The 23,523-nt window shown below is 41.1% G+C and overlaps 1 protein-coding gene across 1 annotated transcript in view; it reads right to left on the bottom strand.

The window, feature by feature from the left end:
- The window catches only part of Morc1 (MORC family CW-type zinc finger 1), a 167,269-nt gene that overhangs the window by 110,973 nt on the left and 32,773 nt on the right, over positions 1–23,523 (bottom strand). Inside the window, exons 8-10 of the mRNA XM_042259390.2 lie at positions 23,401–23,506; positions 7,742–7,867; positions 62–141 (exon numbers count right to left, since the gene is read on the bottom strand). Of these exons, the coding sequence (XP_042115324.1) occupies positions 62–141; positions 7,742–7,867; positions 23,401–23,506 (312 nt within the window). The remainder of the gene's footprint in view (positions 1–61; positions 142–7,741; positions 7,868–23,400; positions 23,507–23,523) is intronic.

Raw genomic sequence — 23,523 nt, 5'->3', positions numbered from 1 at the left:
GTGCTCATTCACATTTGCTAAGTGGATGACCATAATGATCTGGATGGAGAAACCCATATACCCATTTTTATTGCTTCTTCTGCCTCCTTAACTTCAGTTTTAAACTTCCCTTTGAAAGAAGATGGAGCATACTGGTACTTTCTGGAAAGAAGAAAAGAACATAATCAAGTCAGATTATCATTTTAAAGTACATTAATAAGAGAATATTCTTCAATAAGACTATATTCTCCAGAGACAGGCAATTGTTAAGAAAGAAATATTCATTGAGTAAGTCCCATCCAGCTGGTGCATTAGCAGACTTTATACCTATGAAAAAAATCACTTCTCTTTTAATGCATGATAATTTTAGTTCAGGAAAATTCAGTCAGGAAACTACAAGTCAAGAATGAGATAAAAATCTCTTCCCACACATGTGTTCACTTACACATGTAAAACAGGAAAACTCTCAACAAGGGAAGACAAGATCACCCAACTGCTCCATTGTCAAAGTTTCTCTTTAATATACATAGTCCTCTCACTCAGATCATCACTGACACCGGATAAATGGCTTCTCCCAGTCCCCCAAGCAATTATCTCTACCTGACAGGCTCAGAAAAACACATAAAAATTCATCTGACCTACTAAAAGCCCCACTTTCTGCTGGATTGATGAAGAATCCATTTTTAAGGTCAATTGTTTCAGCATAGCAAGAAGATTCTAGAATAATCAAGGAAAAAAATGTATGTATATATCTATGTATCTGTGAACTCAAGGAAAACAAAGCAGGAGTAAGATCAGAGTCGGGGCACCTTCCAAAGAGCTGTTGACCAAGGAGGCTCCAGAGGCCCTCAAAAGAATACAGGCAATTGCTTCTGCTGTTGGTCGCCCACAAGAACAAGCCGCTAAGACCCTACTGCTAAAGGTGACACATGCTTTAGTCACAGGACATTGAAAAAGCAAGCTGGAACTTGTCTGGAAGCTTCCTCCCTGCTGGCTAGCTTTCACTGTGCTGGAAGGTGCTAAGGAGGCTTCAGGGAAGAATTAGCATCAATAGTCACACAGCTGTGGACTCCAGCCAGGCAAGATGAGCCCCACTTGTGCCACAGTGGCAGTCTGTTATGGGAGTCGCTGACTGCCTTCATGCTGGACTTGATGACTGCTCCATGGGAGAGAATTCACATCCAGTAGCACAAAACCTGGCCAACAGCCTACAGCTTGGGGCAGTCATCGGCCCTAATGGGGAAGCTGGTGTTGTTATTTTGCTAAATGAACACAAAGCGCCTGTCAAACTGTCTCCTAAATAGCTATGTTTATGCTCACAGAATAGTGCTACTGTCTGCTTTGGCCAGAGAAGCTTTTCTGCGGTGGTCAGCAGAGACCACAGAAACTCCTCTCTTGTCAAAGCACAGAGAATAAATAACTTGGAATGACAAGTCATAAACAGCCCATCTATAACCTTGTCTCCAAGACTCAGGGAGCAGAGCAGAAGAATCAGAAAGAGTGTAAGCACCAAAGAAATTGGGTGGATGGAAAGGATGCATGGCTAACTTCTGAGCATGACATGGCGGCTGTAGTCCTGAAGGCCCAGCGGCTGCAGGTAAATGCTAAGATCTGCACAAGATCAGACCCATCAGCACCCTGCCGTGGAAGTGGGAGGGGCTAATGGGAATGCACCGCTCTTTGAGGATTTATACACAGATAACAGCTGCTGGAGGCGTGAGCTGGAGAGTTGTTTTGTCAACCTGACACAAGCCGCGGTCATCTGGAAGGAGGGACCTTCAACTGAGAAAATGCCTCCCTCAGAATGGCCCATGATCATGTCCATGGTATATATTCCAGATAAGTGATTGATGTGGGAGGGCCCAGCACGCTGTGGGTGGTGCCACCCCTGGGCAGTGGTCCTGGTTAGTATAGAAAAGCAGGCTGAGCAAGACAGTAAGCAACTTTCCTTCCTGGCCCCTGCTTCAGTTCCTGCCTCCGGGTTCCTGCCTTCACTTCCTGCACTGATATCCCTTCATGGTGCACTAGAAGTATAAAAATGGAATAAACCCTTTCTTCCCCATGGTCATGGTGTTTATCACAGCAACAGCTGAGAAAACTAGGACTAGAAATACATTTTCATCAGTGGTATAATAAGTTCTCACTCATGGTCCTATAGACAAGCCTAATGAAATTTACACACACACACACACACACACACACACACACACACACACACACACACACGGTAGGAGGGGTTGCTTGGGAAGAGAAAGGAGATTAATAGAGACAAGAGAAAGTAATAAAGGTTAAAATAGATCATGTTCATGTGTGAAGGTGTCATAATGAAATCTATTATCATTACAAATAATATATGTTAATAAAAAACTCAAAGAAGAAAAGCTTCTTTGTGAACTAGGACACCCTGGTGTGGTTAAAGCTACAGGCATTTTAGAGAGGATCCTTGGAACCTGGCCCTTAAATCATCATAGAAAGAAACATTCTAAAATGTCAGGCTTACAACTCTCACTCTGTGCTTTTGTGCTCACACTCCTATTGGCTCAGGAGCTAATCAGTCACTCAGCATCTCATCTTCAACAGCATGGGACAGCCAGTTTTAAGTGTCAACATGACTGGGCTACAAGCTGCCCAGAGAGCTGGTGAAATGTTTCTTGTGAGTGTATCTGCGAACGAGTTCCTGGAGGAGTGGACCATTTGAAAGGGTAAGCCAGCAAGGAGAATCATTGTTTGTCTTTACACTGAGTGTGCTTTGCACTAAGTGTGCCCCAGGGTGGTCAAACTATAGCCCCTGGGCCAGACTGAGAGCCACTGGCTTCTTCCAAGACAGCCTCATGTCTAATATACCTTTTGAGAGTTTTTTAATTAAAGGGAGAAAAAAGAATATGCAAATGTGTCTATGTACTTACTAACATGCTTCCTACAGAAACAGCCTAGCAATCCACTGGCAAAAACCTTTAAATCATGGCCTCATCTAGAAATGCTTTTATATGTTCTGACTTTTTAAAAGTGTTTTTTTAAGATTTGTTTTTATTTTTATTTTACTGGTATGAGCCTATGTATATGTCACATGTGTGCGGGTGCCTGCAGAGGCCCATAGAGTATATCAGATTTCCTGAAGTTAGTTAGCAGGCTGTTAATGGGTGGTAGGAGCTGAACTCAGGTCCTCTGGCATAGCAGCAGCAAGACCTATTACCCACTGAGTCATCCCTCCAGCCCCACACACTAACTTTAAACAATGGAAGCAATAAAATGCAAATTCTTCATTGATTGCTGATACAAACAGGTCATACATCAATTAAATGGTTGGTAGCTAGAGTCTGTTAACAGTTTATTGATGATTCTCTTCCATTATCTAAACAGATGCAGTACAGACGTACACAAGACACAACAGCTTCATGATCAACTGGGCTTCCCAGAGTCTTTCTGCCTGGGATCAAGCCAATATTGTAGCCCTTCTAGGAAAGTAAAGTTGAACCAATTACATTTGCAGCAATTCCATTTCATCTGTCGCTGAATGGCAGTAATGGTACCAATCTCACAGGGTTGTTGGAGGAAGTAAAATTTAACACATTAAAGAACTTAAAGCAATATTGGTTCACAGTATAGGTTGTTAATGTCTAATCCCTCTAGTTTGTGTTTTAGAGAAGAAATACATTGGGGACTGAAAGTGAATTGCTTTTCTTCTCATAATTAATGTGAAAAACTTGTAAAATTTGATGAGTGACTAACATGAAAATGAAAATATTTTAAAAGTAACTAAATGTTTGGACTGTATGCTTGCCCGTTTTTTGTCACCTTGACACAAGGTAGTCATCTGAGAGGAAGAAACTTCAGTGAGAAAATGCCTCCTGCAGATTGGGCAAGCTGGCCTATAGGCATTAGCTTAATTAGTGATTGATATGAAAGGGCCCAGCCCATGGTGGGTAGTGCCACCCTAGGGTTGGTAATCTTGGGTGCTACAAGAAAGCAGACTGAGCAAGCCAAGAAGAGCTAGCTAGTAACAGCACCCTTCCATGGCTTCTGCATCAGCTCCTGCCTCCAGGTTCCTGCCCTGTTTGAGTTCCTGTTCTGACTTCCCCCAGTGATGGACGGTTACCTGGATTTATAAATGAAACAATCCCTTTCCTCCCCAATTTGCTTTTGGTCATGGTGTTTTGCATAGCAACAGAAACCCTAACTAAGACAGACTGGCTGTGCGGCCCAGTGGGAGAATGCTTACTTAGAATACCCAGGGACCTGGGATCTAGCTCTAGCACAATAAAAACAAAACACACCGCAACAGGAAAAGCAAATGGCATCTTGTATTCTTGCACCGCAGGTTCAACTGGCATTTATTCTAAGATCTAACTTTGTAGCTCTCATTACTATCTTCCATGTCCATTTTGAGTGAAGCTAAGATTGACCACTGAGAAGAAATACCTCTAAAATCCAAGGTGACGTTATAATCAGTCTGTTCCCTTGGTTTTTCTTTTACACTGAATATTGCTCATTCAAAGCATAACCTCAGTGAAGTCCAAATTAGTCTCTACTATACTCAGAGAACAGCAAATCTAAGTTTGAAGGCATACAATTATTGGTGACCGTATCCTGAAATTATGATTTGCTTTTAAAAATCATGTTCTAATCATAGACTTTATCTGGTTTGAATCATTCATTTTAGGTCAAATTATATTTTACAATCAAAATGAAATTAAGGGGATATTGTTTAAACAATGAAGCAATTTTTCAAAGAATGTGAATTAAACTATTCAAGCATTTTTTTTTTGTACAAAGTAAAGGTGCCACTAGAGGTGTCCGCTCTGCATTAGTGCTTAATTTAAAATAATAGGCTGAAAACTGAGTGAAATAACCTGATCCCAGACGATCTGCATACTGGTCTATAACTTCAACTTTGGAATTGTTTGTGACAATTTAAGCAAACTCTGTGCGTACATTTCTAAAATTTTAAGGTGGTAAAATCTGTCCATGCTCACAAACGAAAGAACGGTTGTTCAGATCTCCATTCCCGAAATGGAAGCCTCCACCATGCTGGTACTTCTTTGTGTATCCCTCGACTCCCTGCTAATGATATCTCAGAGGAAAAGAGTTGGAGTAATGCATCCATCCACTGGAGGACAGGGAAAGGACTCCCCCTAGCTCTTAGTTTCTTAGTCCCCCATCTGAGGCCACAGGATGGGTGGAGGCCCTGGCTCAGGCCTCTTATCTCAGTGGCTAGGGTTTTTCTCACATTATCCACTTCTGCCTACACCTCAAGGGCAAGGTGAAGTCAAGGCAGCTGGAAGGGCTCCTTGACAGGACTCTCTGCATACCCAAGTACAAAGCAGTGATTGGGGAAAGGTCGGGTGTGCATCCATCCCTTCATTGTGAAAACAGCCTGACAGCATCATGCCGGACTAGCTCTGTCTTCTGTCCAGCCATCCCAGGTCTGCCTCCCAGAACTTTACCAATCACATGGCAGCCTTTCATGTCTGCACTCTGCAGAGTGCTCTCCCCTCCATGGGAAAATCCTCAGATCTCTCAATGGTCTGTGGCAGATAGCTAGTCCCCATGAAAGAGATATATCTCAGCAGCATGCATCCCTCCCAACGGATCTGATTCTGGACTTCTCCCTCTAGACACAGTTGATTAAGTACTGTGACTATTTTGTTCTACAGCTAAGTTCCATAACCACATTTAGCAACCATGACACACTACGAAATAAAACCAGCCTTCTGGGTCAATTACAGCACCAATCCACTCTTTCATGTAAATCCCTATCAGGTCTGTGTTTACAAAGTACAGTTTTAAAAGTCTAGAGGCTGATCTGCCAATTATTTATCTCATATTTGCTTACTGAACTCCAACCCTTCACACCCTGTTTCTGGTACTGCTTATACGATCTATCTCCACTAGGCCAGGGTCAACTATGAATTAAGAAGCATTCACGCTTGGCTTTTTTAGTCAAGTTACTAATGAAAATACTGAAGAGAGTATGATGAAGGAGAAGAGGCTAGTGGCACCCAGGGACACACATGTGCATAACGGCTGCTTCCTGGCAGTATGGAGCCAAGAATGTCACTTCGGAAGGTGAATGCAAACATGCCAGGATGGGAACAGCAATTGTTCCCCAAAAGTGATTCAGGTTTAAAACTCAGCCTACTGAAATTTCCTCAGTAAATGGAAACAAAACCATCTTCTAATGGTTTGGACATTTTTTCTTCACCCAACTCACTAAGAGGAATCATTTGAAAAAGACGGGCTGATTAATCCGGGAGCTCCTTGGTACCTCCAACAAGACGGAGACTGATGGAGAGGAAACATGTCTGACATTTACTAGGGAATGAACAGCCTGACATGGTCTCAGCCTGTGCACACTTTCCTTTCAAAAGATGAGCTTCAGTATAAACAGAAACCAAAATTAAAGCTCGTGAGAAATCCACTGGTGTTTAGGAAGGGCATGGAATCAAAAACGATCTGTATTTTTAATATTACATCTCTGTGAGGAATTTTAAAGCCCCAGGCTAGAAGCTGATTTTTCATGACACCATGACAACATAATAGATGGTGAAGGTCTTTTATCAAAAGTTAATGTGATATAAGAGGAAAGAGCACCAAATTTGGATTGTTTAAAAAAAAAAAAAAAAAAAAAAAAAGCCCAGAGCCAGAAGATTTGCGTTTTTGCGCACATCTCTAACATAATGGTGATTTAAAACAAAACAAACCCCCAAAGAATCACTGCAGAAAATAATATAGGTAAACAGCACATATTTAACCAGCACGCAAGCATTGTTTCTCCCCGTGGATGGTAAGTTCCTTAAGTGAGAATCACTCTCCTGTGTACACTACAGTCTGACTCACAGATTAGGCTAATCTCTTGTACAAATTAATGACCACCCAGAAAAAAACAGCAGAAATAAGAAAGGAACATTGTAACTGCATGAATAAGTGGGCAAGACCAACTCCATATCATGAAAATTCAAGCTTAATTTTTACATTAAAATATATAAAAATAAGGGGCTGGAGAAATGGCTAAGCGGTGAAGAGCACTGACTGCTCTTCCAGAGGTTGCTGGTTCAATTCCCAGCACCCACATGGCAGCTTACAACTGTCTCTAATTCTAGTTCCAGGGATCCACTGCCCTCTTCTGACTCCAATGGGTTCTGCAGTCAAGTGGTACATAGACACACATGCAGGAAAAATACCTATACACATAAAATGATAAAATAAAAATAACTAAAAAGAAGAAAACATTTAATCCATACATATATATTATAAATGAGTTAGGTATTTTATGTCTGCTCATTCTATATGTATACCATATACAAATGTAAGTCAGGCACTGCTTCATGAGAGGGATACTGTATTATAGTCTGGGAACTGTGTCATCAGCCATAGAGTGTACTTACAACACTAAGACACTACTGTCACCATTAAGTGGTAAAAATCGTATGGTATCACTATCATATAAACTCATCCTGAAGAACACCATTATGTGTAACAATACCGTATGAGGCTCAATAGTTCAAATGTACTACGTAAACAGAAAACACATCCAATTGTGTTCTCTGCATGGAAACAATCACAACTAACGCACTAAAGTGAATAAGCAATTCCTATTAAGGGTCCTTATCACACTTCGCATATTCCCTGCATGGTTCAGTCTTTCCTGAGAGCAATGTGAAATGTTTACCACCAGTTGATGCCTTCATCTTGAGAATTTAAGGAGTTATATCAATTGTATATGTAAAAACCCCGGGAAAATAATCAAAAGGAAACATGTTACCTGGGTTTGTAAAGGGAATAATATAGGTGCTTTGTCTGAACTCTTTTGGCTTGAATAAATATTCTCATCCGAGGATCAAAATACAGAATAGCTGTGTAGGCTCTGAAAGACCGTCTCTCTGGAAGGCTGAAATAGAGAATGCCAAAGGTCACAGAGTAGAGAGAACACTTCTCTCTGAGAAGGAAAAACAATCAAATGTTCTACTACTAAGTGTTGTCTTCATTATTTCTCTGTTGTTGTGATAAAACACTCTGACCAAGGCACCTGATCTAAGGAAGAGGTGACAGAGGGATAAAGGTCTATCACAGCAGGGCAGCAGGGCACCAAGCAGCAGGCATGTTGGCTGGAGTTAGCAGCTAAGAGCTTACATCTCAAACCACAAACAAAAAGCAGGGGATGGCCTGGGCTTTTGAAACCTCAAAGTCCACAGCCCCGGTGACACAGTGCCTCCAACAAGGCCACACCCCCTCCTTCCCACACAGCTCTACCAACTGGGCATGTTCAAACATAGGAGCCTATGGGGTTCGTTCTTACTCCTAAAATCTGGATGCTCCTAGAAACTTCTTTCTAGAACTAAGGATGCTGCCCACACCAGCAGATCTTACAACACTCACTGCATTAAGTCTCTCAACAGAAGGCAAACATAGATAACAAATTTTTCAAATTTGTTGGCAACTAACTAATTCTAAGAAGACATACCAGTCACAGAAAATATTTACATTAACTGACCCAGCAAGTGACCCAGAAGAACAAAATCAAGCAACTAAACAATGTAATCTTCCCGATCAAACGTAAGTGATTGTAGGCTCACACGAACAAAAGGAATTTCTGCTAAGCAGTTGTGAACAGAGAGATACAATGAAAAAAAAATGTCTCACTAGCTTTCTGAATTATGAAAGGGACATATACAACAGAATTCCCCATATACAACAAGTATTAAAGTAAGTACTTCCAGTCAGCTGAAAGGGGACACTATCATGATGGGTGAAAGAAGAGAAGAATGAAGAATAGCAAGACAACAAATCAGGAGTAAAAACAATGTCAGCAGCCTGAAGAAAACTCCTGTGGTAAACTGCATGCTGCTGGGAAGCTTCTGAGACACTGAGCTTGTTAGAAGACCTTAAATATTAAAGTCTACTTGTGAGCTGTAAATATTCTCCAATTAGACAAGAAACACAAAAGCAAACTGAGCCCGGCTTAAGAGGTGCCGTGCTGTGCTTCTAAACCACAGAAAAGGCTCCAAGGTTAAAGAGAGAAGAGGGAGCCATTCTCCCTGGTCCAGATGGAGATGATGAGATGGAGCTATGAGTCTATCTGAAGGATCTGCTCAGCAGGTTCTCAGTCCAAGGGCAGAACTTCAAGGGACTCTGGAAACTGAGGTGAAGCCCTAAGTAACCCAAGGCTTTTCTGGTAAGATACAATTTCCTTTGGACACCATCTGAAGCTCAATAAAAGATAGGAAGTTTCTTTCAATTGTTCAAATTTTCTGACATAAATTATGTCAAAGTACCTAGTATGTGGCTGCAATGTCATAAATGTCAATGCACTTTTTAATTTACTTCTAAGTTAGCATATGAAGTAATGAGTTTCTTTATTAAAGCATTATCATGCATGTATGTCATCACTAATGCACTTTTAATGTAACAAGAGAAGCTATATGCATTACAGTATTGCACTATGATTATGCAGTTTCATTTAGTAACCCAGGGGTTAGGCAATTAAGTATCTCTTCCCTTAGTCAAGAAAAGAAAAACAGTAGTTCTTCTAATGCTATAAACATTTCAATGTATCCTGTCATTGCTGAAATCTTTTGTGAATTGTGATTTGCAATTGCCCAGAAGCTGGGAACTCCTTAATTGTAGACTTCTCAAAATGGACACACCATTGTCATCTGAAGGTTAAAGTCAAGAGTAATTCAGAGAGACTGCAGATTCCAATCAGTGGTAGAGTGTGCTTGCTAGGTGTGCACAAAGTCCTTGGTTCAATTCCCACTATAGCAAAAACAACAGCATTATTTAGAACAGAGTTTATGAATTAGAGAAGTATGGTGAGAATTCAAAGTGATTAAACAAGTTCTGGTATACACAGATACCGTTCACTTTCTATATACACACACAAAAAAAAATTATGTATGAACAATAGGAACAGTAATACTTCTGTTTGTTTTGAGCTCCTGGATGACTTTGTTTTTTTTTAGACAAAATCTCTGTATAGTCCTGGTGCTTGCTCTGTAGACCAGGCTGTCCTCAATCCCACAGAGATCCTCCTGCCTGCCCTCCCAGGTGCTAGGATTAAACATATACACCACCATTCCAGTCCTTAGGATGACTTTTGTCCTGTAATCTTCTTGCCTCAACCTCCTTAGGACTGGGATTACAGATGTATCACTATGCCTAGCTAACACTTCTATCTGTTGATGCTGCATTTATTAATTCAATACATATAGCTAAATGTCCATACCATGCCTATCAGGGGTCATCAAGACCTCCCTCTGTGAGACAACCCACTGGAAGGACTCATGATTAAGATTTATCACAGATCTATAATGAGGACACACACAGGTGCTGAGAGGAAAGAGAGGAGTCTGGAGGAAGCCATTTGATGGCTTCCTTACTATTTTTCTTCATTTACATGAGTTCTTTATTGCTATGATCAGACATCTGACAGAAATAACTTAAAAGAGCAAGGATTTATTTGGTCTCCTGATGCCAGTAATGTCACTCCATGATCACTTGACCCCAAACACTTAGGAGGAGCATCATGGAGGCAGAAGAGTGTGTGGCTTTTCACTTCATGGCTGATCAGGTAGCAGAGAGCTCAATGGGACAAGGCCTAGATAACACGCCTCCAAGAACCCCTTCATAATGATCTACTTCTACTAGGAAAGCTTCAATTCATAAAGCTTCCACAACCTCCCAAAATACCAATTCATGCTGGAAACCAATGATTCCATTCATGAGCCTTTTGGGAACACAATGTCTGAAGCATAATATTTCCTTTTCACAAAGGTCCGCATAGCACCATCGTCCCCTGCTATGAAAATGCAGCACGTACGCACTGTGTCCCATCTGAGGGAAATTCCTGAAAGACTCAGCACACAAGTTCAGGGTTTGGAGGGATCTGGTAGCATAAGCACCTGCTACCTATAGTGTGTCCAAGTTCCAGAGTGCCAGAAGGAAAGTGGGTTTTGGAATAAGTCATTATCCCAGCTCCATTTCTGTTGCTGTGAGACAGATCCTGACAAAAGGCAACTTAGGGAAGATAGTTTTTCAGCTAATAATTCCAGGTTAGTTTATTATGTCAGGGAGGCCATGGTAGGGACTTCAAGCTTCACATCCACTATCAAGATCAGAGTGAGAATATAATGCCTGAGTCTTTGCTTGCTTGCTTGCTAGCTTTTTCCTCTCTTGTGTACTTCAAGACTCTGTGCCTAGGGAATGGTGCTGCTCACAATGAGCGGGGTCTTCCTACATCAACTATCAATCAAGACAGTCCTCCCCAGACACGTACATAGGCCAACCAGTTATAGATAATTGGGAATTAAGACTCTCTTCCCGGGTGATCCTAGTTTATGACAAATTGGCAGTTAAAACTAACTGGCAAAGTCCAATCATTTGCACAGTCTAGCTGCAGCAAGGCAACGTGATCAGTTAAATGAAAGGTTTCATTTCATTCAGTGTTGGAAACGCAAGTTACCAGAAGCCAGCCATGGGCCATCCTTATTAGCCAGCTCTTCTGTGGCTCAGTGCAGCCTTATCTCTTTTCTACTCTTGTGTTTTCTTCAGCTCCTGCTTGTGACGAGCAGAATGGTGGTGATACTTCTCATTTTTGAAGTCTGCAGTATAGAGAAAATAGGGCTAACTACAGGACGCCAAGATTTTCATGTTCTGGACCAGCTCACCCTGGAGCCTCACCTCTTCCCAGCTTGGATGGCGCTTTAGAACTACTCTCAGTTCTCAAACACGGCTCACCCCATCTCATCTCCAGCCCATGGCATGTGCTGTTCCTGTTCACTCTTGGCTAGCTCCTTTAGACCTCTCCAGATGCATCCTGGAAATCTCACTTCCTCTGAAGTCCTTGCTCACCTCCAGAGTGGTAAGGCCCTCTCCTCTGTGCTTCCCTTTTTCTGTACCTCCTGTCACAGCAGCTGACACTTAGAACTGTCTCCACCTGTATATGTGTCTCTCCACCAGGCTGTAAATTCCATGAGGCTAGTGACCTCATCCTTTAAATAAATGTTGGCTGTATGAATGAATGACCACTCATGGCTTCTCTTGCTTAATTCAGAATGAGTCGCAGAGCATTCCCTATGTGGCGAGGTCTTTTCTTGGAAGACCATTGTCAGTGGTGATGCTATCAGATTATAAATAAGGCTATGCACTTGAGGGGCTGACATACAAATGCCCAGTCGTCAGGATATCTTCAGAAGACAAAGGACTGCTCTGTTGCTCTCCATTTGTAAGGACCCACTTTGCATCTATCTTCAGGGGCTTTTCTTGTCTCATTTCTACATAGCTGTCCTTCCTTTCTGTCTCCTCATGCTTTGCCAGGGGACTCCATATCTGTATCGCTGTGTGTTTTCCCTTTTCATTTTCTATTTAATTGACTCTGATAAGAAACGGAAGAGAGCCGCTCTCTCCATCTCCCACCCTCCCCACACAGAGTCATGTGACAAACAGGAGTAAAGAGAAAGCCATTTTAAGGTTGTGGAGTCAGGGGAATGAAGTGGGGGAGGGGCAGATTAGAACCAATGTTCTTATCTCTGCTTAGACTTGAGTGTGTCTACCATTTGGCTTCTAGGGTCTGCTGTGTCTGCTGGCACAGCAGAGCTGCCCAAAGGTAATAAGAACAGGAGAAGGGCACAGATAAGAGAGTGAGGGGTTACAGCCAGGTCTCACCTTTACCTACTGATTCAGATCCCCTGGGACTGGAGTTTGAGAATGTGAGCTCTTTAAGGCTGCCCCCAGATTCCTTCCCTCTATGAAGTTTGGAAGTCACTACCTAGTAGACCTGGCTGGCAGGTGATATGTAAAGCAGAGGAACATGAGAGAGGAGAACGGACTCACAGGTGTTTAGAAATAGAACGTTAGCTGAGAAAGCTAGTCCCTACATAGAGCCACAAAGGAAACCAAACAAAAGACTCCCATCCAGGGCATCAACTAAGCTACCCCTGTGCTACAGTATGAATGGCCCCATAAAAATTCACACTAAAATTTAAAGTTCATTGAGTGGCCTTAAGAAGTGTGACATCATGGGATCTATAAGAGATGACTGGGTCATCATAAATCCATTCATATGTTCATATATGAATGGCTTAATAGGCTAATGGTTTTCTGTAGAGTAGGCCTGTTATAAAAACACCTTTATCTCTGTCTCTCTCACTGTGGTATCATCTGATGTTTTGGGACACAGTAGAAGGATCCCAACAGAAAGAAGACCTTTACTAGATATGGGCCCACAATCTTAGATCCCCCAGCTTCCAGAACCATAAATTCAGTAAACCTATTCCAAATAAATAACACAGCAATATGTATTCTGTCATGGCAACAGAAAATAGACTAAGATACCTTATACAGTCCCTGGCTGGGACATGGACTCTGAATTCCAGGAACTAAGCTAAGTCCTTTTACAGTACCTCAGAGCTGCCATCTGTTATGTATAAAATAGTTATATATCACAACCAAAACTGTGTTCCCATAAAGTCTCAGACAAGTTGTTATACTTGACATTAACAAAGTGTATATTATCACGAACACAAAAAGCTCCATGAATATTTTTAACTAGTGCAAATTCTGAACTTTGAACAGACTTACCAAATATAATGGTAGGGCAGATTATACCTAAGAGAAATGTCAATGGCAAGAGGTAGTTTCAAAGAAAAGTCCTAAGCTCCATGGGGTGATGAAAGCGCTTCTCTTGAGATCGCCACAGGGTGGCGGGCAGCACGTTAGAGCTGGAGCTGAGATCTATTCCAGCCAGCCTGGTTAAGATGTAAACTAGAGGCCGGGCGCACGCCTTTAATCCCAGCACTCGGGAGGCAGAGCCAGGCGGATCTCTGTGAGTTCGAGGCCAGCCTGGGCTACCAAGTGAGTTCCAGGAAAAAGGCGCAAAGCTACACAGAGAAACCCTGTCTCGAAAAACCAAAAAGAAAAAAAAAGAAAAGAAAAGAAAAGAAAAGAAAAAAGATATAAACTAGAGTCGTTATGGAATGCTGCCCAATGATTGTCAATTTAAAAACTGCTGACAGTTTTGTGCCACCTAATTTCAAAACATGACAAAGTCACCACTCTGTTTCTCTGTATTATGTCACCAGTCCGGAAGCTGGTGGTTGGAATTCTTCAGTTGCCTGAGTCCCTCAGCCATGGTGGGTTCTAAGAATGAGGCAGGCCTTTATCAAGGACAGCCAATTCCACAAGCCTTTTTTTCTTCTCTTACGGTCAGTTCTTTCACCCAATGTCCTACTTATTGGGGGACATTTAACTTGTCTACAAGATACTAAGTCATTGAAGGTAATATCTGCACAAGAAATCTACATGTGAAACAGAACAGCTGCCATGAATCATGTGATCGAAACAAGGAAAAGATGCTTTAGAGGTGATCAGACTTTCAGAGTTTGAAATGGAAGAGACTGCCGTGGTAATAAAGTCCCTCCCACATTCTGATATAGATCCCCAGTGATCTTCAGGGATGGGAAGCAGCTACCACTCCTGCCTTCCTACCATAGTATCCACCATGTCCTTAGAGATCTACCCAGACAACAGCATTCCCATTAGTCACTTAAATCTAATCCATATGTTGCCTGCCATGTACCGGACACTGACTTAATTTCCTATTGTAGAAACTAACTGCGCTACAGCAAATGCCAGAAAGAAGTGCTGTGAGGGAAAGTGCAAAGCAAGAATGGAAATAAAAGGCAGAGATTCTCCATACAGCAGGTGCTGTGTCTATTTTATCTCCAAAACACTCATATAAACTAGATGCTGTGTAGCCTTGTTTTCAACATAAAAACACAGATGTTAGAACTACAGGCAACTTGTAACCAGATCAATAGCTCTCCCAAACCACCTATGGACACAGAAACTCGAGTCTCTGAAACTAGACCTGGATTTAACGATCTAGTGTCCCCATTTTCTGATCCTGTCTATCACTATACATAGAACAAATTATACAACATTAGGCAGCCAACAGTTCCTAGACATCCAATTAACCCTAATGTCTCTTCTGGCAGGCCAGACCATTAGGTCGAGGAATAGTTTCTTTGAAAAAGAAAGACATAAAATCGGGTTGTCAGAGTGAGCATACATATTAATTTCCTGGTGAAACCCACAGAAGACTATTAATGAGGCTTGAGAGCCTAGGGGTTGGGGCTTGCCTGGTGATAGATCCACACATCCAAATTTTGCAGCCCGTTACAGAACAATCTAGCTTTCCCTCAGAGTATGATGGGAAGCCATAGAAGATGTTCTGTTTTGTTTTGAAAGTTTAAAAAGATTGGTCTAATGGCTATTTAGGCATCATGGGACCAGTTTAAAGGGCGAAGGGTAGATGTTCAGAGACCCAGGTGACAATGGGAGGTGTTTTGAAATAATGCAAGCTAGACATGATGAGGGGCACCAGGACATGATTAACTGCGTGCGTGTGAATCTTTCTAGAGAGTGGAGTCAATATGAATTAACTGAGTACTGAGAATAAGACACAGATATCAAACATAGATTATATATATAGTGGGGATTATAAAAGGTCCAGGGGAAAAAAGGCTTATAGTTACCTAAGGTTGAGGAGGAAATGGTGATTATGAAAAGCTTAATAATCACTGGCAATGGTGGTATATCTCTTTAATACCAGCACTCAGGAGGCAGAGGCAGGTGGTTCTCTGAGTTGAAGACCACCCTGGTCTATATAGCAGAATCCAGACCAGCCAAGGCTACACAGTAATACCTTCTTTAAAAAAGAAAGAGAGACAGAGACAGAGAGAGAGAGAGACAGAGAGAGAGATCTCAATAATCATATCTGTCAGAGATTCCTCAATAACTTGGTCCCAGCAAGTTAAAAGAAAGCTAACTTTTAGGGTACACAATGTTTGAGACAACATTTTCATTTAAATAAATTTTGTAGTGAGAAGAAAAGGACACTCAGGAAAAATATATGTTCAGAAGTTTACTTCTAACAGACTATGAAACAATCATTTGAGGCCCTAGCTCAGCAAATGAACAATAAACCCAGAAAGGGAGACAATGACATGGAAGACACAGAGGAATGCAGAAAAACGTAATTAAGTCATGTAATTAAGCCTAAATAATTATTTCTGCATGATATGATAAACATTGTAAAAATGGGCAACTACAATCCTAGACGATTCCAAAAGCCTGGGACATGAGAGCATTCTACACCTCTGAAATGACATCAGTGAAAAAATGAAGTCCTCAGTCAGATAACGGAAAGTCAAGTTTAGGCATGTCTACTAGAGTCAAAAGCAAACCACTGAAATAATACAATAGAACAGCTTGTTTGCAAACCTTTGGGACAGGATGAGAGCGTTCTCCTGTGGAGAAACAAAAAACACAACTATGTTTTTACAAGGGGGAAGGCAGGAAAGTAAGGCAGAACAAAAATAACAATTAAAATAGAGGAAGATAGTAAAAATAACAAAAGAGGCACAGTAGAGGCGAAAAAGAAGCCAAGCACAGCCGTGGCACAGTAATTGTGAATTACGTGGAATGCAGGCACCACACTGAAACAGTAAACAAGTCAAGTTACTCGCTGTTTGTAAGAGGTAAGCCAAACAAACAACAACACTGATGGGAAAGGGCTGTGGTCCAAGGCATAGGAAGAAGGGACAGTCAGAAGACAGCTGGTATCGAAAGTCTGACAAACTGAAACCAAGTGGAAGCACCTGCTGGTGAGTAGTGATATTAAAATTTAATAAAAGGTTCACTTAAGTTGTGTAAGTCTGAAACATATATTGCTTATTACTCAAAGGCATATATAGCAAACATCTGTGGAAGGCATAAATCCTAAACTTGGCCATACACGGTATAGAGGGTTCTAACTGATCTCAGAAATTGCATTACTAGGAATAAGACAGGTCTCTCAAAATGAAAAATTAAGGAGTGAAAATGATAAATTAGATCTAATCTAAGCTGACATATACTGAAAAACAGGAGGTATATTTCAAGACTTGACTTGCAAAGGTGGGCATGGTAGCATATGCCTCTCACCCCAGCACTCACTCATGTGTGCTGGCTAGTGTGTTTCCAACTTGACACAAACTAGAACCTACCCTGAGAGAATGCCTCCATAAAACTGGCCTGTAGGCAAACCTGTGGGCAGTTTTTTCATTAATGATCGATGTGGTAGGGCAAAGGCCATTGTGGATAGTGTTACTCTAAAAGGTCTTTCTGTGTTACACATGAAAGCAGGATGAGCAGGCTATGAGGGACAAGCTAGTCCACAGTATCCCTCCATGGCCTCTGCTTCACCTCTGTTCTCCTGGTTGCTGGCCTGCCTCGAATTTCTGACCTACTGTCTTAGAATAGGCTGTGATGTGGCAATGTAAGCTGAAATGAATCCTTTCCTCCCCCAAATGGCTCTTGGTCATGATTTTATCACAGCAATGGAAACATTAAGACAATGATGGAGCTTGAAACAGGGTAATCTTGTGTTCAAAGCCAGCCTAGGCTATAGAGTGAGACTTTGTCTCAAGAGAACAAAAGGAAAAAGAAAAAGAAAACCTCAAGTTGCTGAATAATTTCTACAGTAGAAAGGGAGCTGAGAGAGCTGATTTGAGAAGAGAGAAACACTTTTACATTACTTTATATATTTACACAGATTTGAATATTTTTGAATAAATTATATCTGTATACTAATTGAAACAACACCTTCCACTCCTGTTCCACCTTCTGCCTCAAGGTTAAAGGCCCTGGGACAGATGATAGATAACCAGATTAGAAAGAGAAGATGGTAGAACAGACAATGAAAAAACCTTATGCTTACATCCAGGGTTCAGAGGCATAGCCTACCATTGACTTCAAATGCAAATGACAAGTCTGTAATTCCACACTCATCCTCACATAAAGGATTCTGTATCCCTTAAGTGAAATGGAAAACATCTGAACTGTGAGGGTATAATTCCATATCTGGTAGCTACATAAAACTTGGCATGAAGGGTACTGAAACAGAACCACAGTGTAGATCTGCTACAACACTAACCACACAACGGGCACCAGATGCAGGTAAACACCTCCACTAGCTGCTCATCTTCCATTTACTTAGTCCACTGTCCCCAGCCAGTGCAGTGTCTTTGGAAATGACACTAAGTTTTCATTACCTCTGTAACTGAGACAGAAGGTTCCTAACAATATCAAGGAGAAAGAGATGAGACTTACTAAAGACTTGCTTTGCACAAATGGAGCATTTCAGAGGATGAAAAATCACATGTGCACTGCTTGATATGTGAGGGGGGTCTACAGAGTTGGTTTGAGACAGAGAGCTTGGCCCAGACTTCCAAAATTAATTCCCAATGTTAATTAGTGAATAAGGTCCAACCCAGCAAAAATAACCTTAATTTCTACTCTTTAATAGTCTTGGCACAATCTTCCCTTTATCTAACTCTTGACTTTTTTCTTTTGAATTTTTATAGATTGTGTGTGGGTGTGTGTGAAGATGCACACACGCAAGTCCACATATAGTGTATATGTGGTATGTTTTTATATGTGCACACATGTCCTTGTGGGTATACGCACGTGTAGGTCAAAAGTAGAAGTCAGAGGCCCCCCTCTATATACTCTGCACCTTATTTATTTGTTTGTTTTTGAGACAGAGTCTCTCACTAAACCTGGCAATTGCCAATTGGCATAACAGACTGGCCAGCCACCTCTGGGGATCCACTTGCTCCTGTCCCCCAAGGGTTAGGGTTACAGACATGTCCTGCCACTACTAGTTTTTTTACACAGGTTCTGAGAATCTGACCTGAAGTTTCACGTATGTACAGCAGGCACTTTGTCGAGTAAACCATTTCCCTATGAAGTTGTTTTTCCATGCCTCCTTCTTTCAGAAAACATTGCCTAAGTTTAATGTGATTACACTCTAACACAGCTCCTATTATGAAAGTACAGACCATTTTCTGCTCATAACTTGGAACTTGAGTTTAGTTCCTTTTCTGTCTTACCATACTCACAGTTATAAAGTATAAGTTAATGTATGGTACATAAAATGCAAATTTCTGCATCACTCACCTTCTGAAACTCTGCTGAGGAATACACACACACACACACACACACACACGCACGCACGCACGCACGCACGCACGCATTTTAAAATTTAATCCCAGCACTCTGGAGGCAGAGGCAGGTAGATCTCTGTGAGTTCCAGGCCAACCTGGTCTACCTAGTGAGTTCCAGGATAGCCAGAGCTTTGTAGAGAGTCCATGTCTCAAAAAACAAACAATAACAACAACAAAAATTTAAGTGATTGGTGTATGGTGATGGGTGCCTTTAATCTCAGCACCCAGGAGGCAGAGGCTGACTGATCTCTAAGGTCAATCAGGATCATGCAGTGAGATCTTACCTCAAAAAAAATAGAGCTAGAGAGATTTAGGGGTTAAAAATACAGGCTACTCTTCCAGAGGATCTCAGTTCAATCCCCAGAACTCACATGATACCTAATAACTGTTTATAACTCCAGTTTCTTGAGATCTGACACCCTCTTTTAGACTCTGGGCAACAGTCATACACATGTTGCATAGACATACATGCAGCCAAAACACCCAACACATAAAATAATTTTTAAAGATTAAAAACTAACATACATTGTATATGTGTGTACATGTATATGTATATATACATACAAGTAACATTATATGCACTGAGCAGGTTGTATTTACATGTTTAGAAACACACACATGCATACATATACACATTCACAACAAGGCCATGAATTTAAGAGAGAACAAGAGGAGGAACATGGGAAGGACTGGAAGGAAGAAAGGGAAGGTAGAATGATGTACTTACATTATAATGTCAATAAAATAGAATTTAAAAATGTAAGTGAAAATTAATCATCTTCACAGCGGTATCACCAAATCACTGGACACCACAGAGGACATGTCAACCTCATTGCTAACGACATCTTGTGAGGTTACTGTCATCACAGCACACCTGCCTGCCACTGCCTCACTGTTACTGTTGCAGACCCAGCCCACAGCAGGATGATAAAGACTGGGATTTCTACACCAAAAATCATAGAGAAGTAGTTACAAAATAACTCGAATATTTAGATTCTCTGACCAAGTAATTGTCTACCTGAGTAGGCAATTTAAGAAAATAATTCAGAAGAAAGGGAGGCAAGACAAGCTAAGTATAAGATACTCAAGGAGAGGATATACAAAAAAAAAAAAAAAAAGAATTCAAAAAAAACTATCAGCATGAATATTTTGGTATTATCTGTAAAAAAAAACATGCCATGCTGGTATAGGTCTAGGTGCAGTTATGTACAGTGTGGCAACTCAAATCAATATAGACTCTTATGTACTTTATGAGTGGAGAAACCATTATTAAATCTATCTTACCAATACCATATAATAGCTTACTTATGTAGTTTATTAACAGGGTGTCAATTTAATAATGAAAAATAACTCTGTAAAACACTAGAATCCAATACTAAAGATCAGTGCTCAATTACCATATGTAAGTTTACCTGTTTTCTTAAAAGTGTTAAGAACACTGTTTCACAACAGATTTTATAATGAAGAAAAAAGAAAACCCAGACCCAGTGGGACATGCTTGAGATCCTAGCACTTGGAAGCGGGTAGGAAGAGGGAGCTTCTGAGTTCAAGGTCATTATCAACTACACAGCGAGGTGAAGACCAGCCTGGGCTACAAGAGAGTCTGTCTCCAACAAACAACAAACAAAAGAAAGTAAACAATGGGGAGAAGCCTGTTCTCTGAGCCTAATATAAGTCAAAAAGTTTACATTTTCACAGTTCTACATAGAAAATGGAATTATTTTCAAAGTCAGCCAGATTTCTAAAACTGAAAGTTGCCTAGTTCCACGACTTGACACTTGATTTGGGCAGACGCAGAAAGCTGTCCAGCAGCTCAAGTGGAGTAGCATCAGAAGCACAGGGAAAGAAACGTAAACAGTTAGACTGCAGACCACTTGTTCTCCAAAGCAGGATGGAACCTGCACTTAGTAAGACATTTTTCAGAAGCCATCAGTGATGGCCCACATGGCTGTTCATCTGACCCTTGCTCACTGTTTTCTAGCCTGTTGATTGTGGTATTATCACTTGGGGTGGCCTTTGGTGTTAACTGTGAGACCCCAGTGAGCATCCCACTGCCTCTCGAGCTTTCTGGCAGACATCTTTAATAATTTAAAACAATGTATTCTTTAAATTTGAAAGGATTTTGAGGGTGCAAGAGAGACCGTAGACCCAACACAAAGCCCGACTATATCTTAGAGGAGGAAACAGCAGCATTACAGCTGGACAGCCAGGGCTCTTGTCTTTTCTTGGTGCCACCGCTTGGGTCCGCCTACCAAGGCTGTGGGGCATCACATCCTGGGTCCAGAAATCATATCTCCTCTTTGCAATAGCCTTTCATCCTAAAATTCCATTCTTATCTTAGAAAGGCTTCTTGTCATTGAACTATGAAAAACACTGATCAAATAAATAAACCTCAAAAACCAATTTTATAACTCTGTCAATTCCCCAACATGAAACCATATGGTGTCCTAAGTTGATTCATTTTCTTTATTTTGTAATTAACCGCATAAATGCCTTGAGAAGCTTCAGGCATCATTAGACAATCTGGAAATGGCGAGAACTTTCTCCCTAAACTTAGGCTGACAAATTATTCCCCTAATAAAATGTATTGTTTTCTGACATTAATGTTGAAATGCCAAGGCACTCTGACAGATAACTATTTGAACATTTGTATTCAAAGCGTTTAAATAGCATGAAATATCAGTTTGGGAACCAACTGTTCAACAGAAGGGCAGGGGCAGCAGGAAGCAGGGAGAGTGTAATGGAGGTGCCAGTAACAACTCTGGCCTCCATCCTGATGTCGGCATACGAATGCTGGCTCTGGGGTTCCCAGCACAACAGCAATTAGGCTGGATGCATTCTTTTCCCTAAATGAACAAAATCCTCCCTCTTTGTGTTTATTTGGAATTCCACGTGTTTGAAACTGAGAAAAAAAAAAACATACAATGGAAAAATTACAAGACAATCCAAACGTCTGTTATCAGACATTAAGCCAAAGAAGACTTTCTAAGTTTCACTTCAAAGGCAAAGGAAAAGATGCTCTTGGCTAAGCTGATGTGTTTATATGAGGTACAAGGCCTGGGTCTAAAAACCATTCTGTTGAGTACAGTAACTACTGGCTACTACTGCAACTGGACAACACCCCGAATTCCTGTGTGCTCTATCTATAAAACACACTCTGGACTCAAAGACTTTGTATGGAAAGAAAGGATAGAAAACACTAAAATTATGTTATTTGAGATAAAGTGAATTAAATAGAACTACTAAATGTGTTTTTATGTTGTTTCTTTTGACTTACCACAGCTAGTAAGAAATTTAAGTTTAGATTAGGCAACAATAATACATAAATTGAAATGTAGTAAATTACTTTGGTTTTTTTTTAAGACTTATTTTCATTTATGTGCTATGCATCTGAATCTGTGTGTGTGTGTGTGTGTGTGTGTGTGTGTGTGTGTGTGTGTGTGTGTGTGTGTGTGTGCTCATGTGCCTGGAGAAGTCAGAGAAAAGCATTGGATCCCCTGGAGCCAGAGTTATCCACAGTTGTGAGATGCCCCACTAGGGTGCAGGGAACCAAACTCAGGTTCTCTGGATGAGCAGCAAGCCCTCTCAAAGACAGAGCCAACTCTCCAGCCCCTTAAGTGGCCTGCAAAATCCTCTCTAGTCCCAAGTCTGACACTGCAAAGTTGCATCCCCCAGTTAGCAAGCCTCGGTAGGTGACTTTAGAGCAACCTTGCTCTCTTAGAGACTTTTCTTTTCCACATGTACCTTCTCTTGGTCCCTTCTCATTCTGTTTACCTTGATCCCTCAGTGGACAAGAATCATTATGCTAATTAATTTGTTTATGTAAAGGCAAGTTCATACAAGGTCATCTTGGGCAGACAAACTCTTAACTGCCTTCTCTTCATATTCCTTTCATTTTGGGTTATATTCTTCCTTGCTCCCTACTCTATCTGCAGACCCACTAATACCTACCCATCCATGTTGATTTCTGATAGCAATGAACTCTGATATTTGTTTTGATATGTGTGAAGCAGGGGTGCAGTATTAAGGAACTTCATAAGTCTTATTACCCTATGATCTCCAAATGTTCTGGCATTCCATGTTGTCTGAGAAGCATTTGGAATGTATTATTTTCCAGCCTTTCTATCCAGAGAGTCTGAATATGAAGGTCTTGTTAAGGCCTAAAGTCATATACTTGAGAAGCTGCCCACGTCATTGGAAGGTTCAAACATAGTTGGGGGACCACCTGTCTTGCCTAATTTTCATTTTTACTTGGCATAAAATGAATTGTCACTGTGGTAAGGCTAGTGGCCTCAGGCCTGAAGCTGGGATGCACTGCCCCCAGCTCCAGCCCACTACGATTGGGGAACGGCGGTCTTTAAACACACATATTACTCACTCCTCCAAAGCCTCGGCCATCAGTATATCTTCTTTGTCAGTTTTAACATCCAGCTCTGGTTCCCCACTAAGCAGAAGCTTCAAGTTATAAATAACCAGCAAAGTTCCTGGGAGAAAAAAAAAA

The sequence above is a fragment of the Peromyscus maniculatus genome, chromosome 12 (assembly GCF_049852395.1).
Source record: "Peromyscus maniculatus bairdii isolate BWxNUB_F1_BW_parent chromosome 12, HU_Pman_BW_mat_3.1, whole genome shotgun sequence".
Lineage (NCBI taxonomy): Eukaryota > Metazoa > Chordata > Mammalia > Rodentia > Cricetidae > Peromyscus > Peromyscus maniculatus.
The sequence above is the reverse complement of the archived record's forward strand: the minus strand, read 5'-3'. Positions and strand labels throughout refer to the sequence as shown.